The 18,118-nt window shown below is 40.8% G+C and overlaps 1 protein-coding gene across 5 annotated transcripts in view; it reads left to right on the forward strand.

Annotated features, from left to right (window-relative positions):
- KLHL29 (kelch like family member 29) overlaps positions 1–18,118 on the forward strand; it is a 403,358-nt gene that overhangs the window by 327,767 nt on the left and 57,473 nt on the right. For all 5 annotated transcript variants that reach the window (XM_090136444.1, XM_090136441.1, XM_031595907.2 and 2 more), the window contains one exon: positions 3,767–3,905. In XM_090136444.1, the coding sequence (XP_089992570.1) occupies positions 3,767–3,905 (139 nt within the window). The remainder of the gene's footprint in view (positions 1–3,766; positions 3,906–18,118) is intronic.

An 18,118-nucleotide genomic window follows, 5' to 3' on the forward strand; every position in this document is an offset into this window, starting at 1 on the left:
AGTCATTACACTCCATTTTTATCTGTGTCTGTTTTAAAAAAAGAAATCAAATGAGGCAAAAAGCAGATGAACAGTAAACCTCTGTATGAACAAAGAGACCAGGGGAATAAATAAACAATAGGAAATACCCAGCACATCCCTTTCAGGGAATTCCATGCGTTGGAGAAAAAGCTGGAAACGAGGAGGAGCCCAGAAGAAGGACTAGCATGAGATGGTTGGGATCGTTTTTCACTGCCAGGACTGCACTGTGTTGTTTCTCCTTTTACAACTCATCGGCAGGCATTATTACCTGGTGAAAAAATTTGTTTTGCAGCTCATCCTGAGCCCTCATAAATCATTAATGCCTGGCTAAGCACAGTGTGAGCATTACAAACACTCTGAGAATGAGGGCCCTTTCTGATATAACCTTGTGTCCAATACTAATGCCTGCTAGTTATTTAGCAATACAAAGGGGCCTCGGCTAGGAAGATCGATGAATCAATGCAGTCTCCTGACTTCCTTCTCCTCTCCACCTGCCTCTTCTCTTTATGGTTCAGAAACTGAGCTGCAAAAAACACGGGGCTATATGTAGTCAGCTCTCTGTAGAGGGCAGCATGAAAAGTCCAGAGCAAAGGAAGAAATTAGGTTCTCCAAATGGGAAAAAGGAGCTCCAAATTGTGATTAGGGCTTGTTCTGATTTCTTTCTTATGAGCCAAGTGGCACAGCTGTTTCAGACCTGTGTTTTGTGCTTTGCATCCTTTAATGAATGCATGTGGCGTAAAACACACTGGAGTGTGGAAAGTACGTAAACAGAAACTGGGACCAGGAACTGCAGGACTGGATGTAATTAAAGGGTGCTCAGCAAAGTCCAACAAATGAGGCTGTTACCTGGGGAGCTGTCTGAGGACTTAGATGTTCCAATCGGCTCACACACTTACAGCAGATAGCACAGAGAGCTTCCAGCACTGAGAGGCTGAACTTCGGGTCACATTATTCAGCCATCTTGGCCATAGTCTTGATGTCAAGGATGGTCTGTACCACCTGCTCACCCTGAGCCCACCTCCAAAAAGCCCAGCCCATTCAGAATGAAGCTAAACCCTATTTCGTCTTCTCTCTCAGAGCACAGGATCCATTTGTGTGGTTGCTACGCAGTTGTGTCTTTGAATGCTAAAAGTAATTGATCATCAGCTTTAAAAGGAGGAAATGGAATGAGGTGAGATGGAGAGTGACCTCTTGTGGAAGTGTACATACAATCTTGAACTTGGGTGATTTTGTCTTGGTTGTAGCCTTTGTCTTGAAAGACTTCTGCAGGGAAGATTGTAAAGGGCTGCTGCAGATACTAAAGGAACTTGAAGGGGAACATAGGAAAAATGCCATTGTCGTGGGCAGAGGACAGTAGGTGGGCAGATTTGAAAAGGGAATGACAGAAAACAGAAGTGAAATGAAGTAGAGGATATGAGAGACTGTCAGAAAGTTCAAAGGGGAAAGTAGCTGTCTTTAAGGCGTGAAATGGTAGCATGTGGGCCCAGAGGGAAAGATGGGTACTGCAGGTGAAAGTGGGAAAGTGGGCCAAGGAAAGAGAGTCATTCGTACATGAAAAGGATCTGAAACATACTTCCTCCACAATCCACTAAAAAAATATGCAGCTGTCAGGTAGCACAGGTACAGGTACAGGTACAGGTACCCAACAGGTAGCACAGCAACTAAAATGTTGGCGTGTTAGCAACATTGTTTTTCTCCTAAAGCTAAAACATAGCACTGTATCAGACACTAAGGAGGTAGAATCAACTCTGTCCCAGCTGAATGCAGGACAGCAACAAAGAAAACACATAATGCCATTCCTGTGAAACCAAAGGTGTTAGTTACTTGGGCCCTAAATCAGGCAAAACACCCTGAGTATCCATGGTCCTTCAGTGAGGCCTGCATCGTTGTGCTTCAGCTTAGATAAATTCCTTAAAAATAGCCCCTGCTATAGCACCCACAGGACAGAGTGGTTTATTTTCCTCTATTATAGATCTGACACAACCTGCTGTTACTTCCGTGCCCTCTCTAATGATCTGCTTGCTCTCTGGAGAGCACTGACCCATTTCAGCACAGAATAATTAGCCTTTCAGACACTACTGTGTTTCCATTAAATAGACATAAATGTGCAAGGTGACATTTATTTACTTAGGCCTGAAAAATGTGCACCACAGATGTTGGGGCTTGGGAGAACTTCTATTTGTTTTGACACAGCAGCTGTATATTTGTATGTTTTTGTGTTGTTTAACCGCTGGTGCTTCTCTCTTGTGGAGTTTCACTGGGGGACAGGAGAGCACAAAGGTTATTTGGGTCCCTATTTCATAAGGCCGTTTTGGCAATGCTTTGGCAGCACAGTGCCCAAGCCTGACACAGTGGCTTTAAACTTAATTCTAGTAACACATGCCAGCTCCTTTTAACTTTGGATTCCATGTGAAGGAATGTTGATTTACAGATCTGCCTGAAGAAGGATGTGCTTAGGGTGTTACAGTGAGAAAATGAGAACCTTGACCTATTGCAAACAAAATAAAACCAAAATTCTTTAGTATTTAAAATCAGCTCTTTTATCATCTTGATCACCGGCTTTTGAACAGCCAGACTATTGCCTGGTAAAAAGTATATCATTCATCTTGATAGGCACTTTGGCCCACGAAGTTGGAGGGAAGGCTTACCCTTAAAAGTTCAACTGGTTTCTGAAACATGTAGGTTGCTCAGCAGTTCACATCCACACATGAAGATGTGGCATGCTATCATTCCATTCCTTTAGTACCACTAGGCTTTATAAAAGGAGGCATCAAGCAAGGTAGGTGCTTTATTGCAGGATGGAAACACTTTCATAGGTTATTTTAATCATTACAATTCTTTCATGATGTGTGAAAGTTGATTGTTGCTGTAAATGAAGCCATTGAAGGCTAAAAAATAAAAATGCTGCGATGGTAAAAATCCTTGGAGTGCAAAAGATGGGAATTACTATAAAAGGCAGTAATTTATTCTCTGTGTGAGATTATTTTTTATCATAAGGATGCTTTTAAACTAATTCTGATATGTGTATATTGTGATCTATAGAGCTGAGGTATATTCCAAGATGTATTGATAATTCATTTAATTGTGTATGCAATTTAGTCTATATATTATTTATAAGTACTATTTTACTCTGTTAAATGAGAGGCTTAACACAATTTTACTATGTTAAGGCTAAGTTATTTTTGCAGGTCTTGTGGTTTTATTATTTTGACCCATATCCAGTTCATATTACATCATAATACCATATTTTTACTAATATTATTCTAGTATGTTCAAAGCTTATTTGCATTTGGATAGAAATTCATTAGCTCTTGATTTTTGTTATAACAAATTATTTTAACTTTTCTGTGAGATTGCATTCTCTGTGTTTCTGATTTGCTGATGCTTAAATATTTTGTTTTCATTTTAACCCTTCCAAATTTAGGATTGTTTTTGCTTTTTTTTCTGTATATGTTTCCGTTGTTTAGACCTACTGGTTCCTGCTTTTTCTTTTTCCTTTTTTTTTTCTTTTTTTTAATATGTTACGTTTGTAACTTCTGACTGTCTGTGTTGAGCCAATCTTACCAACAAAAATATCAGTTATTTCCTGTTTCTCTACTTCTTTACAAAAAAAAAAAAAAAAAGAAAGAAAGAAAGAAAGAAAAGAAAGAAAGAAAAGAAAAGAAAAGAAAATTGAAAAGTAAAAAGTAAAAATAAAAAACTCTTAATGGGAACCCTGGCACTGTCTGTCTTCTCTGTTCTGCAGAAATGTTGAAGGAGTTGAACCAGCAACGCAGAGCGAAAGAGTTTACAGACCTGAAAATTATTGTTGAAGGCAAAGAGTTTGAAGTCCACCAAAATGTTCTAGCTTCCTGCAGCTTGTATTTCAAGGACCTGATTAAAAGGTTTGCCTTCCTTCCAGCTGTGATCTGCTCTGTTCTTTTGTAGGGCGCATTTGTGTCGCTTTTTTTTCCTCCCCTCTCTTGCAGGTTTATGAAGATTGAATCTCCTGTCACAGAGCCAGTAGCCATTCTTTCCACTTCCTCTGAATGTATTTCCAAAGTGAGACTCAGATCCATTTGTTACACATCTGACTCGTACAGTGTAATTATTTCTGATCAGTAGAGGCCTGTTTTGGCCGAAGAGAGTGTTCCACTACTGAGAGATCTAAGATTTAAACTGATCTGCTAATAGCAATTCAGTAGCTGATCTACTGATAGGCTCCGACTAAACACTATCGCTGTCCATGCTTTCAAGGGACTCCATCACATCTGACAAAAGTTTATCCTTCAAGCTACACTGAGCTGTCAGCATTCTGGGGAACGATGCTGAGACGTCGTGCTAATAGAGGATTTTGATGAGCTTGATCCCTTCACCCTGAAATCTTTGTTAACATGCTTTTGCGTGCCTTTTATGGGCAAAGGGATTGTTATTTTTATTATCCAGGGATTTTTGAAAGAATTAAAAACAACTGATGAATTTCTCTGTAGAAAAGATTAGAAATAAGACTTTTTTTTTTTTTTTTTTCCTGGTCAAAATATAGCTCAGTCTGCATATTAGGCAAAGCATAGTTGTTTGCCACAAACACTTAGCTTAGGGTAGGTGCAATACGTACATTTTCTAAACATCAGGTCTCCGCCTTCACATTTTCCCCCCTCTGTTTCTAGCTGATTGATTCTAAACAGTGCATGATAATCTTTTTTTTCCATTACATTGATTTTTCAATTTGTATGCTTCATATACTTGCATAGGAATAAATTGGTGCTCTCGTATTATTAGTAAGTTAGAGTAGCAAGTAGGGAGAAAAAAAAAACCATGAGGATAACTTTCATTTTTCTCTCAATCATCAGCAAATTAATGCAGCTGCTGATTTTGCCTTGCAGTATTTTCCTGAGCAGACTGAGCCTGGACTGTGCTAAAAAATGGGATTAAAGAACATTTTGCTTGCTTCAAATCCTGTATTTAAATTTCGCCAACTAACACAATAGTGACTGTATTTTATTTCAGGATGGCATATTGGCTGGTATCTCCTTTCAGTGTATCATGTCCTTTTGCACAAAGCTGGTTTTATAATTATGGATATATATTACACTTCTATGATATAACTGTGCTGACTGCCTTATCAATTATTCATAAAAAATATGTTGGCCTAGGAAGCATGTCTTTTCCCCTCTGTAAATCTAATGATTGCTAGCTGTAGCTACAGACAGATCTCTCCTGTCCTTTCTCTCTGTCTGCTCATTATCATTTAATAGTAAAGTCTGGAGAATATGCTTTTAGGGTGACAAGGTGTAGAGTCTGGAGGGAATGAAGATCTTCTTAGAATCAACTTAGAGAAATATAAAAACTGACTGGCCAAAGACTGTCATCTGCATTTTGCTGCAAAGACATCTGCTTGTGTGCATAAATCACCAGGCAGCGTCTATTTTTAGAGAAACATTGCTGCTGTATTATTTCCTTACCAAATGGAGATATAGTTTGCATCTAAAGCTGTTTTGGTATGCACTCATTTCAAACAAACAAACAAACAAAAATTAATTAAATTCTCTGAAAAGAGACCATAAGAGCAAAATCCTAGATTTCAGCATTCTTGCTTGTCAGTTGTTCACACAAAGCTCACACGTGATGCAGGGAAAAAAAAAAAAAAGCAAGAGGTTTTGCCCATTTGCCAACCTCGCCATTTTTTTGCTTTCTTTCACATCATCATCAGCAATAAGTACTGCAGAGGTCGATTTGTGCCCACAGTCAGGTCTCTCCATCCCAATTACCTTCCTTGTACGAGTATAATCTCAGTTGTACACATGTAACCTTGATGAAGGCTAATGGAGTTGCACAGGTGTATCCAAGGCAAAAATACCTTTATTACTGATGATGATGCTTGAATAAGGAAAAATCCAGCTTGGTGTCTAGTTGAGTTTGCAAAAATGTCAGGTGAGAAAAATAAATATTCACCTGTAAATTGATCAAATGTGTCTTTGCAAGACAATAAACTTAGGAGTACAGAGGGAGATTTCTGAAGACGTGCTTTCTAGAGGATGTTTGCTGTATAGAGCTTAGTCCTTTCAGAAGCCCCATAAAGTCAATGAAATCCTTCATTGAAAGAGACAATCAGTACTTTTTAGGATCATGCCCTTAATAATCTAAAATCATTACAGTTCGCAGAGTCAGTACGTTTATAAATGCAGCATGTCTAGAATCCTCTCCTGATATTTATTAGTAGCTCCTTTGAGATGGCACTTAAGGCTTAATGTGATTTATATTGCGCTCTCTGTATTATTATAGAAATCAAAACAAGAAATGGCATTTTTTCTTGAAGAATAAATGAGATCTCTCTATGTTAAATGTAACATAAAAGCCATTTCAGTCAGTGTGTACTAGGGTTAAACTCTGAAGCCATTCCAACTGGAGGCACCAGTAGATTAGCAGAAACTTCAGTGGGAAGATGATCTATTCGTGAAGACGCCCTGTGCATCCATATGAAGATGCAGGAAAAAAATATATATATATGCATTTTCAGAGTATTTACTTCAGCTGTTCTTTGCCATGGGCTAGTTACTGTTAACCTCATGTTCTGCCATCGATTCCGCTGTGTGTTGTACTTGGTATCTGACAGTAGAATAGCAATTGGTGTCTCAAAAGAATAAAAATGAAATGTTCAAAACCAAATAAGATCAATTATCCCATCCTTAAAAAAACAAAACATAGACAAAAAGCAGAACAGAATGAGAGGTACATGCCCAACAGCAAGACTATTTGACAAGGATGAGTTGTGGTATTAATAGGGAAAAAATACATTGTTTTCAGCGTGCCTTGTGGGGAACTAGATTTGATTGACCAAAACAACTCTAAAATTATTGATTATTTATGAAATAAATTTGACAATGAGAATGCACCTTGAGATCCCTTACTTTCTCATATTCCGGTCCTAATCCAGAAAAGTTGTTCTCCCACATGATTTATCTTTGAACAGACAAGAATGGCTCTTTCGAGCCAGCCCTCAGTCTAAGCTCAGCACTGTGCCAAGCACTGTAATGTTGGAAATGGGTTAACCAGTCCCCTCTAAGAGCTGCACAGCACTCAACCCTAAACCAGGACCCAATGTTCTTCTTCCTTCCAGCAGCAGCAGATCATATAAAACACTCTTAGTTTTTTTCAGTGCAAAGTCATCTTTTTTAAAAAAAACAACTAGGTATTAGGAACAGCAGGTGTGAAGTGTTCCTGATGTCTGCTGCACTTCACTGCAGGAAAAGAACAGAGGTGCAGAGGACAGATGGGGACACGTGAAGATGGGTGCATGCTCAAGGCTGCTCCTATAGCAGGACGTATTGCAATAACTTCAAGTGGCGAGAACAGTTTTATCCAGTTTGAGGAGTGTTTGTTCTCTTCATACAATCATTTTTAAAGTTTAATCTTCTTCTGATTATTTGTGACCGTTTGTGCCTACTTTATAATAGGTATGAGGCTGAGTACTTGTGGCCTTACTGCTTTCTCCTTCAGCCATAGAGCACAAAGAGAAGTTGATGTGTTTCATCTGTGTGTAAGATAATCAGGTGGTTAATCAGCTTCTTCTGACTCTGACCTATACAGTATTACTGCAATATGGGACTTTAGGGGAAAGTAGATGATAAATAGCAGCTGGAATGGGGATCTGGACTCTAAATACCATGTTATGTGTTTTGAGTGCACCATCAACCACAGTTGCTATCAGTTTGTCTGCTCACCCTCTAGTCAACAAACACCTGTGTTTTGGGTATTTAAGAACTCAGCCTTCCCAAAACAGAGGTCTAATTTCTAGTACAAACAATTAGGAAAGGCATCCTGGTGGCTTTAAGAAGGAGCTTTATCTGATGGTTTGGATACCCATATGTGGGCAGATAGGAGTTCTGTCAGGAGCAAGTAGAAGTGGTTGTTTCTTGTTGTTAGTCCACCAACATTTAAGCCTGAAGTTGGTAGGATTAGTCTGTACTCACCATCTCTCTTCTTGCTGCTCACTTCAGAAAGGGAGACAGGACTCTCCAAGAAGCAAAATAGGTAAAAATAGGTATCTAAGATAGGATATGAAAGAGGGGACCATCCTTCATTACTGTTAATAAAGAAAGAGCCAAGGTAATTTAATTAGACCACAAATTTATGGTGGGTGTTATGTTGCTTACTTAAGGGGTTCAGCTTGATCTGGTTGTCTGGCCTTCTTCTGCAGTTATGAGGGAAGACAGGAACGTCCAGAAGGCAATTTATCCTGCCTTATGATATAGCATAGTATAGGTAACGTTCTGGAAGTGCTCATTTTTCATTGCCCAGAGAGAAAGTCCGGTCAGCCAACTTTGATTAGACACCTGAATTGCAGTTGACTAAAGCACATGAGCTATTCCTTCCAAAAATAGTGTTTGTCTGGATGCCACACACATATGCCTATATAGAGAGAGGAAAATCAGAGAATAAGGATCCATATCTGTATGCCCCTCTTTCAAATTTTCTTATTTAAGCCAATGCTGTAGCTACAGCTCCTTGGTTTGGGAGAGGAGAGGCAAGTTCTGTGTCTTTCTATCTGCAATAGAAGAAATGAGTGGAAGATGCACGTGTCCCCTGAGGAAGGAAGGAATGGAAAATCCTATGAGGAGGTGTCGTTTTTTCCATCTGTGTTTGGGATAGACAAGTACAGCTGCTGGATAAATGGAATGTCTGATATTTCTGTAACAAAGAGAGCTAGACCGGAACATTTCAATTTGCTGTTTTCTTCCCCTCAATCCAAGCCAAAATGCTGGAACCTCTACCAAATACGACATTAATAATAGGAAGTACTTGACATGAAAGCCTTTTCTTGGCCAAAAGGCTGGCTTTTGTAAGCAGACTTCAGTTTTATTTCTCTGTGGTCAGTTACTAAAGAGCAGTTCCTGCCTCATAAGCTTTATCTTTTCAAGACATCCTTTTAACGATGCTTTCTAATCTTGCAGTCATACTGGCTGCCTAATTCCAGTAGCACAGAGCAGTAAGTCACATACACAAAGAGCTTCAGTCATAAAGCAAACATTTTTGATGCAGTGTGATCTGGCAAAGCTGTGTTCATCCTTCTTTTCCTAAGGAGCAGAGCCAGTGAGTTCGTGGCCAAATTGCTTTTCCACAATACCTTGCTTCTTTTTGCAAGTATTTCTTTTTTCTAAAATAGGGCTGTATGTACTCCCAGGACTTGGAGGCAGAGCAGGAAGGCGGGAGGCATAAAGCATTTAAGGTGAAAGGACCAAATTCCTTTTACTTCACACCTACACTGAAGACAGAGATGTCATTCTGCATTTTACACCATTGTGAGGAAAGGCGGCATTTGGATGCAAGACAGAGAAACCTGCCGCTATCCATCTGAAACAGTCTGACAAAACTGCAAAAGCATTTAGGTGTCTGGAAAACAGACTGTCTGGTTTGTGTTTACGTTGTAAAAAGCCCAAAATGAGAAATAGCAGATGAAAGAAAAATCTACTCTTGGTGACCTCTTCATGTTTTCCTGCTTATTAAGAACCCTGCTTTTAGCTCCAGGAGAGGAGAAGGCAGCATTTCTACATCTGCACGCTTCAGCTCCACCGTAGAGCAGAATGAATGTGGAAACAAATTATAACATTTCTTTGGAAATGGAGAAATAGGGAGTTAAAAATATGATGCTTGTGTCAGATGCCGGGAGAGGTATAGCGTATGTAGACGGAGCACCAGTGCTTTCTGTTAAATCATTTAAAGGAGTCTACAGGAATGGGAGGTTGCCTGGGAGTATAAAATATTCTTCATCCTTTTACTGCCTGGGTGCTGGCTTGAATTATGCTATGGACGACATATTCTCTTAAACAAGGAACTGATAATTACTGTGCAATCCTGGCAGGGGAAAGAGCCTTCTGCATTCTGTGCCCCCCTTTCCATGAGCCACACTTACACCCGCGTGTCACAGCTGCCTGCTGGGTTTCAAATTTTGCAGCTGTCGGGCCTTGGAAAGCATGTTTTCATCAAGCAAAAATGTATGGGCTTCTACGTAAATGAACTGCAGCTTAGAGATACTCAACAGTGCTAATGAATTACAGCCCAACTGTTTCCAGCCCTGGGTGCGGAGGGTGAGTGGCTTGGGCTGGATGCTGGCTTGGCCAGGTGGGACAGATCCATGCTCCCTGCTCGGAGGAGAAAACCCAAGTGAGGAGGACATGAGGGCTCCTTTTCAAGCCTGGAAGTACCATAGAGAAATGAAGCTTCTGCCTCGTAATGGCTGCAGCTCACCAAGGCACTGTGCAGAATCACTTAACCTCTCGCTCCTCTCCCACACTGACAGCATCTCTATTTACTGTAGTGTGGGCTCCTCACTCACATAATTTCCAGACACAACTACAAATCCTGTGAATGTTATTCAAGGAATGACAGACTAATCACCTCTCTTGCTTGGGCTAGACCCATCTGCAGCCATGAAGCTGTCATGCAACCGCTTGTAAGATGCTGGTGCGTGCGAACCACCTGTATTTACTTACATCTCACAGCCCTGTTAGGCTTGACTGTGTTGAAATTTAGAGGTGAAAGGGGACAGTTATCTAACAAGGTCCAGTTTAAGCTAAATAGATCAAAGACGAGGAGAAAAACTTCCATAGTGCAGGAAGTAGAGCTGTGTTCTTGAAAGCTGTCGTTTTGGGTAGCTTCGAAAAGCATGCCTTGCCTGAAAACAAGAGTAATCAAATCTCTGACTCCAGCATGCTAGCAGGTCGCACCAGGGATCAGCAGTTCATTTCCTTTTATTTAAATCATCAAGGATTATCCACTGCTGGATTGGGGTAATGAATGTGAACTAATATGACCAGGTTATGAGCGTGTCAGATTATGATCCTGTCTTTTTGCTTGTGCAGCACTGGGCTTCGATGCGCTGAGAGTTCAGCAGGGACATGGGCAGGGTCCGAATCACAGAATCACAGAATTGCCAGGGTTGGAAGGGACCTCAAGGATCATGAATCTCCAACCCCACTGCCACATGCAGGGCCACCAACCATCCCACCTAATGCTAGACCAGGCTGCCCAGGGCCCCATCCAATCTGGCCTTGAACACCTCCAGGGATGGGGCATCCACAACCTCTCTGGGCAATCACAGAATCATTAAGGTTGGAAAAGACCTCTGAACTCATTGAGTCCAACCATCAACCCATCCCCCCACACCCACTGACCACATCCCTCGGTGCCATATCTCCCACGGTCCTTGAACACCTCAAGGGACAGTGACCCCACCACCTCCTTGGGTAGCTGTGCCACTGCATCATCACTCTTTCCAAGCAGAAATGTTTCCAAATATCCAACCTGAACCTCCCCTGGTGCGACTTAAAGCCATTACCTCTCATCCTGTCACTGGTTGCCTGGGTAAAGAGTGCAATCCCCATCTCTTCAGCCAGCACTGGCAGTGGAAGAGCAACATTCCCTTTCCACGTATCCCATGGCTGTAGGTGATGTGATGCAATTACCTTTTATTGACACCCCAAGCACAGGCTGCTTCTACATGTACACCATAGGAACAGCCTGTAGCTGAGTGACAAAGAACTGGTGCATGACAAAATGAGTTCTAATTACTGAAATGGTGATTGGGATCTTTGAGCACTACCATAATCGTTGTAGTAGTAATAAATAATAATATTGTGGTTATCATTATTTTATTATTGTTTTCCCTCTAGACATTGCAATGGCTTGGATAGACTTACCTAGATAATTACTTGTATAAATTTCACCACATTCCTAAGAAACAGATTTATTAGCTGCATAATGCCAGCTCTCTGCTAAGCTGTTTTTCGATGATGTAATAAATATCATTAAAGCAAATCAGATTTGGGTTGGTTAAGGGGGTGAGCTTTAAGCTAGATGAGAATAGGTTTTCATTCTGTCATTTTGTTTTAAATCTTCCCATGTAAACTACAAAAACCTCTTTGCATCTTTTACTTACCTTTCAGAAACAGTAGCTCGGACCATTTTGCCACATGTTTGCTGAATTAGGCAGCCAGAAGTACTTAGAAGTACCTAACAAGCAGGTTAGGGCCCGCACTGGTAATGAATTGGCCTGGTTTTTCCCTTCTCCATCTTATAAGAGTCAGTGCATTCTCAGTCCCTAGCAGAAGTCTAGGTCATGGAATGCTATTCTTCCAAGGGCGCTTGCTGTTCGCTTGTTCATTCACTTGCTTAAGCCAGCATCTTGAAACTTGTCATCTTCTTTCTTAAATCTCAGCAGGGAGGCAGATTTCTGCCTCAGACTGTGATCCCAACACTGTAGCCTGCCACTGATCCCGCTACTTTAGAATCAGGCTTTACCCGGCAATTAGGCTGCGTTCCCTCTTTGAATAGCATTAAGGGTATAGATGAGACGTGGCTCTTTTGTTAGTTTTGTTTTATTCTGGCCGTGTTGTTTGTGAACAAAAGCATTCGCTGATAATCCCATTGCTCGACTTGGTTTGTAATGATCATTTGTGGGATGGTGAATTAGCGGAAGGCTGCTGTGTGCCCCAGCTCACAGCCATTCATTTTCCTCATTTCCCTCCGATAGAGCAGGTGCAAGCAGACAGCATTTGACCCTAATAAGTTAAACCAGTCTTGCCAAATTTTGTTTGCCTGGAACGAGGAGCATTATTTGTATCAACATCAGAGTAAAAAGTGAGCAAATTGATTTGTCGGTCAGGTAAATTTTCGTGACAAATTGGCAAGCCTGTGTTTAAACAGTGTAATTTATTTAATCTTGTGATTTTACTAGTTCTTTATCATAATCGTACAATAGCGCCATTACAGTATATGTTTTCTTCTCTCATGAGACAGATGGATAGAGGCTGAGGCTCAAAGATAGTATTTCTCTACAAGGTAGTATAACGAAGGCAGAGATTTGCAAGTTAATACATTCTGAGCTGATAAAATAATTCCAAGGGAGAAGCAATGCTGGGGTGTAATTTATTTTTTAAAAATCCTGTTTAATAGAACATTCAGTGCCTTATGACATACATATTGCAATGATGTTGCTCTATAAATGTCCCTTCCTGTCATCATTTACATGATGGATTACCTTGCAGCTGCATAAACTTGAACAACACAGTAAATAACCTCTGTGCACCGTGTGCACATGCATCTTGGGGTGTGTGTTGTGGGAATGCATGTGGGTCTGTTTGTGCAAAGCTGCTTTTATATTTCATGAGCTCGTAATTAGGATAAATCAAGCTCCTCGGTATGAAATACTACTTTCCATGTAGAGTGGCTTCTCTGTTTGTAGCTGAAGCTTGGGTAGAATATAACTAAATTTCTTGCTTTTTCTCCCAAGATAAATAGACATGTGAGTTTTGAACCATTTAATAACTCTAACGATGAAAAGTCAAGTAGTGGACAGTTAAGATGCAGCAAGACGGCACTCTCTTTGCCTGGAATTTCAATGCTATAAGGGTTGTGTTCCACAGTAAACAAGATGCTCAGTCTAAATTGTATAGACTTGAACAGGAGTTTTTAATGAGCACATAGCTAACAGACTCTTAAGCCTCATGAGAAGCTGCCTCTCCCAGTCTGGAGTCCTTTTTCAGTAATCAAAATAATTTGACCGAGATAAAAAGATAAAGCTTCCCTTCATTTAAGTGTTTCAACTTACATAAAAATGTTGGATTTCCTGATATCTATAGACCAAAACACTGAAGAGGGAACAAAACAATGTAATTTGATTTTTTTTCCCCCCATCTTGGTAGCATATATTTTGCTCCAAAGGAATGGAGACAGAATTAATGTAGGGTAAATGTTGATGTTTCCAATTATGAAAGGAAGCAAACAAGATCAGGGTGTCATGCTGATGGGACAGATTCTGGGAGCACTCAGGCAGCTGCCAGGCCAGGACGCTGCTTTTCTCCATGGAGGGAGAGACCAGTCTCAAGGATGTGCCTCAGAAACACATATAGGGATGGAGCTGGAGCTTCTACCTGCATGCTGGCCATCCTGTAGAGTGCTATAAGCTAAACCTTGTGCTTTTTGTGGAGGTTATTGTGATTCCTGGGCTGTATGAGATCCTAAGCAATAGACTTGGGGATTGGAACTAGATGATCTTTAAGGTCTCTTCCAACCTAAGCCATTCTGTGATGATGATTATAGTCAGAGTTACCACTGTTTCTTCAATTGGAATTCCAGAACTAGTCTGATTTGGGAACAGGTTGCCCAGCAAGGCTGTGGGTGCCCCTCCATGGAAGCATTGAAGGCCAGGCTGGATGGGGCTGTGAGCAACCTGGTCTAGAGGGAGGTGTCCCTGCCTATAGCAGGGGGTTGGAACTAGATAATCTTAAAGGTCCCTTCCAACCCAAACCATTGTATGATGCTATGATTTCCCGCAGTAAGCAGCAGGTAATGGTGGCAGGCTCCCTGCAAGCTGATGGGCCGTGGGTAGGGAGAAAGCAAAAGGCACTCACCAAGTCCCATGTGCCACCTGCTCTTAGCTTCAGCAATGGTAATTCTGAGAGTGCCTTTATTTTACAAGATAATCATCTATGTCAGCACCATCTACATCATACCTTTGAGCCCACAGCACAGTGAGTCATATGGCTTCCGATGTAAATAGGTGTCACAAACTGTGTCAGGCCTCCTGTTCCCAGTGAGGCAGTCTGGGAGGAAGTTGAACCAACTGTTCCTAGTCACTAACGTACATTTACATAAAACGTTTCACATTTTTCATGTTTATCCTGTGCAGATGGCTCCATTTTGAACATCCAGAATTTGTTTTGACGTTGTGACTGTAGCTTGTAAACAGAGAGTTGGCTGGCATCTGCACCGGGGAAAGGTAGCTCTTTGCTTTTCATCTAAAATGGAGTGAGGCTGCAGCCAAACGGTTAGTCAGTCATGTTGGGATCTGGCTGAAGGCAGCATGTCCAACCCATGAGGGAAGCTCCAATCAGAGGTGATAGCATTGACCATAAGTTGACAAATGCATCCATTTGTCGCAGTGTTTCACTTACACAGCTGCTTTAGCCAGGCTCTAAATTCAGCTTTGCAACTCAAAGCATCTCACTATTAAATGTTTTGAACCAAATCACACAGAAGCTACACGAAGTGAATGTGTTGATACAAATAATGCAGTGAGAAGGCACACATACACATGTATTTATAACTCAAGGTGCAGAAAACTCACTTGCATCCCTATTTAGCTTGAGAACACCAGCGCTGATTCTTGTCTTTCTGTATTACATGTATGGAAATGATTTTGAAGGACAAACGAATATCAAAAATGTAAAGTTCTCTACTCATTCTTTTGGTCAGATACACTGTAGTCTTGCAGGTGAGGTTTTAGGGTTGTTTCTGTTGTTGCTATCAGTATTTGGACACTATAGCTCTTTTGCATACGTTAGTTAACAGAAAGGGACATCAGTTTTATTTTGTTATTTGAAAGAATTTGAGCCACCTTCTGCTTTAAAAAGCAGCCTGTGTCTCTTTCGTCTTTAGTTTAAGTAATTAAATTGAAGGGTAGATAGCCAGAGCGTGTTCAAAGCCTTGGCTTTATTTTGTCAGGCCTAATTATTCCAGACAATACAAAATATTTTTCTGTAACCCCCCTCTTATCCACTGAGAGTATATATGTGCTTCCTGCTTATCTGTTGGTTCAGTTCTGCTTGCACATTGCTCAGGTCTGTCACCTTGCTGGGGAAATACATGATTTGTAAATCTGAAAGAATTCCCCAACAGCTACCATAAAATTAAGCTGTTAAGGAGCTCTTGTGGCTTGTTTAAATGTAGACCTAAACAAACCTCTTTGCTGTTTAGCCCAAGATTAATCTTTTAAAAGTCCTGTTCTAAATCACTTCCTAATTTTAATGAGTTTATATATCAGCCTTTGCCAGATTTTTACTGTCGCTGTTCTCAAAGATTACAGCGGTGATAAAGATAGGACTAAAATTGTTTATTATATATTATTCTTCAGAAGCACAACTTTTTCCCCCAGAGGCTGTTGGGAGAGTTATTGATTTTCTGCCACAGCATGAAATGTGTGACCTTTATAATATGAGCAATGATTACAAGGCCAATAAAATGACATCATTCTATTTAAACTGCAGAGTTCACAGGGCAAATAGCAGCTTGTGCCACGTTCTGTGATGTCCGTGGACGATAAGTGTACATTGCCTGACTTCAAGTGAGATGGAAGCACTGAGCAGATGGGCTATTCACCCCAAAATGCCCACTGTTTTTGCCTGGGGGGGCAGGAACCAAGTAAAGCTATAGCTTTTCACAACTCTAGGGCAGGAAGTCAATGATGTTCTCAGTGCTGGCATTTCTAAGAGGGACATTTCTAATTGTTTGCTGCTACTGATACTACTGACAAAACTCCTGATGTGAGACAAGATCAGATATTTGGATCACTGCTTTCATACATATTTTCCCCAATCAACTGTGTTTGGTATTACAAGGCTAAATTCTGTTCTTGTAATGCAGCTTTAGTCATTCACTGCAGTTCCTCCACAGTAACTAAGGATAAATCTCAGATATATAAGGTGGAAGTGTTGAAAGCATATTGATATGGATGGGTTGATGGTTGGACTAGATGATCTTAATGGTCTTTCCAGACATTAATGATTCTATGATATTCTAATACAAATGAAAACCAGGAATACAGAAAGCTTCACAAGCTCTAGGCAGGCTTGGAAGGGGATTCCACAACCTGCTTCACTGAAATTGTTTAAAAAGATAAATTTCTGGAATCTATTTCCCACATCAGTCACATCAGTCTGTTTCAACACACTATTTTCTTCTGCTCCTTCAAAAACTCATTTTGGATCCATCAAAACTTGCTTCAATCCTGTCCCACCCCGTTCTCCATCCTGTGCTGCTGTGCCCAACCAGCTCCCAGCAGATTCCCACTTGGTCCAGCAGGGCCATGCCACTGGTGTGCTCTCTGCTCGGACAGCACATGCCAGCCATCATTGAGGAAAGAATAGGGATAATTTTCTTTCCCATATCTGACTCATTGTGCAATATCAATAATCTCTGTAGCTTTGTATTATATTTGCCGTAAGTGGCTCTAGTGATTGATTAAACACCTTAGCTTTTCTTTGGCGTTTAATCAATTGCAGCAGCAGCAGTTTATTGCTTGGTATATTACAAAGTAAAAGAGATTATTACTTAATTATTCTGAAAAATAGCAGCTTGCAGTTGTTGCTCGCATCGGTACGTGTCTATGCTGGCATGGGTGTCACATCATCTTTTCCTTTGTGCCTCCTCAACTCTGCTCTGGGAGAGAACTCACAGCTCCCTGGGCAGCTGTCACAGGGTCACACATAGTCCTTCACATAGCCATTGCCAGCACAGTGCAATTAGTGGCATTAAATAAATAATTGCTTACAGAGGGGCTTCCCGCAGTGCCAAGAGCCCGATTCTGTCGCTTGCTGGATCTTTCCAAGTCTCACTTAAATTTTAAGCAGTGTCCTTATTAACGAGCCCACCTGAATGTGAACTCACTGTCAGGTACTAAGCACTTCTGGAAGCAATTCAGCAAGAATTACATTGGTACCAGGAGGCATCTTGATAGCCCAGGGTGCAGCAGCGGACGTGTGCACAACTGGAGATAAATCAGATACAGCAAATGTTATTGCTGTCTGAGCGTGCGAAGGAAAAAATAATATTTTGTGACATCCTCTTGAGGATCCAGGAAACGGTGACTCTTCTGTTTTCACACCTGAGGTTTTCTGCCATGAGTGCAAAATTGAATTCATATGCAACAGTTCAGAAAGAATACTGTGGTGTGATAAAGCATAAGGACTCAGGGTAGCACTCACATCTCTGCCTGTAAGGATGCCACAGGTAACATGGTCGGTTCTTAGGGCATTCTTAACCATCTGTGTGTGGAGTAGGATCTAACCAATTCATGATTTAGAATTAAAAAATGGCATTTACTTCTTTGCTTTGCCCCTAACTTTCTCTGTGATCATAGGCAAGTAATTTTCTTTTCTTTGTCTCTTCTTTTGTGTATGGGAGTAACTGCTGTTCATTACCTTAGAAATGCATACAGAATTAAGTACTGCTAGCTGCTGTCCCATTGTGATAATGGACACCATATATGTTGTCTGTAGAAAAAAAAAGAAATCTTTAAAGCTCTGATCCTGTAAAGAATCACATGAACCACAGCAGTGTGCTT

This window comes from Phasianus colchicus, chromosome 2 (assembly GCF_987193195.1).
Source record: "Phasianus colchicus chromosome 2, bPhaCol1.hap1.1, whole genome shotgun sequence".
In the NCBI taxonomy this organism is placed as follows: domain Eukaryota; kingdom Metazoa; phylum Chordata; class Aves; order Galliformes; family Phasianidae; genus Phasianus; species Phasianus colchicus.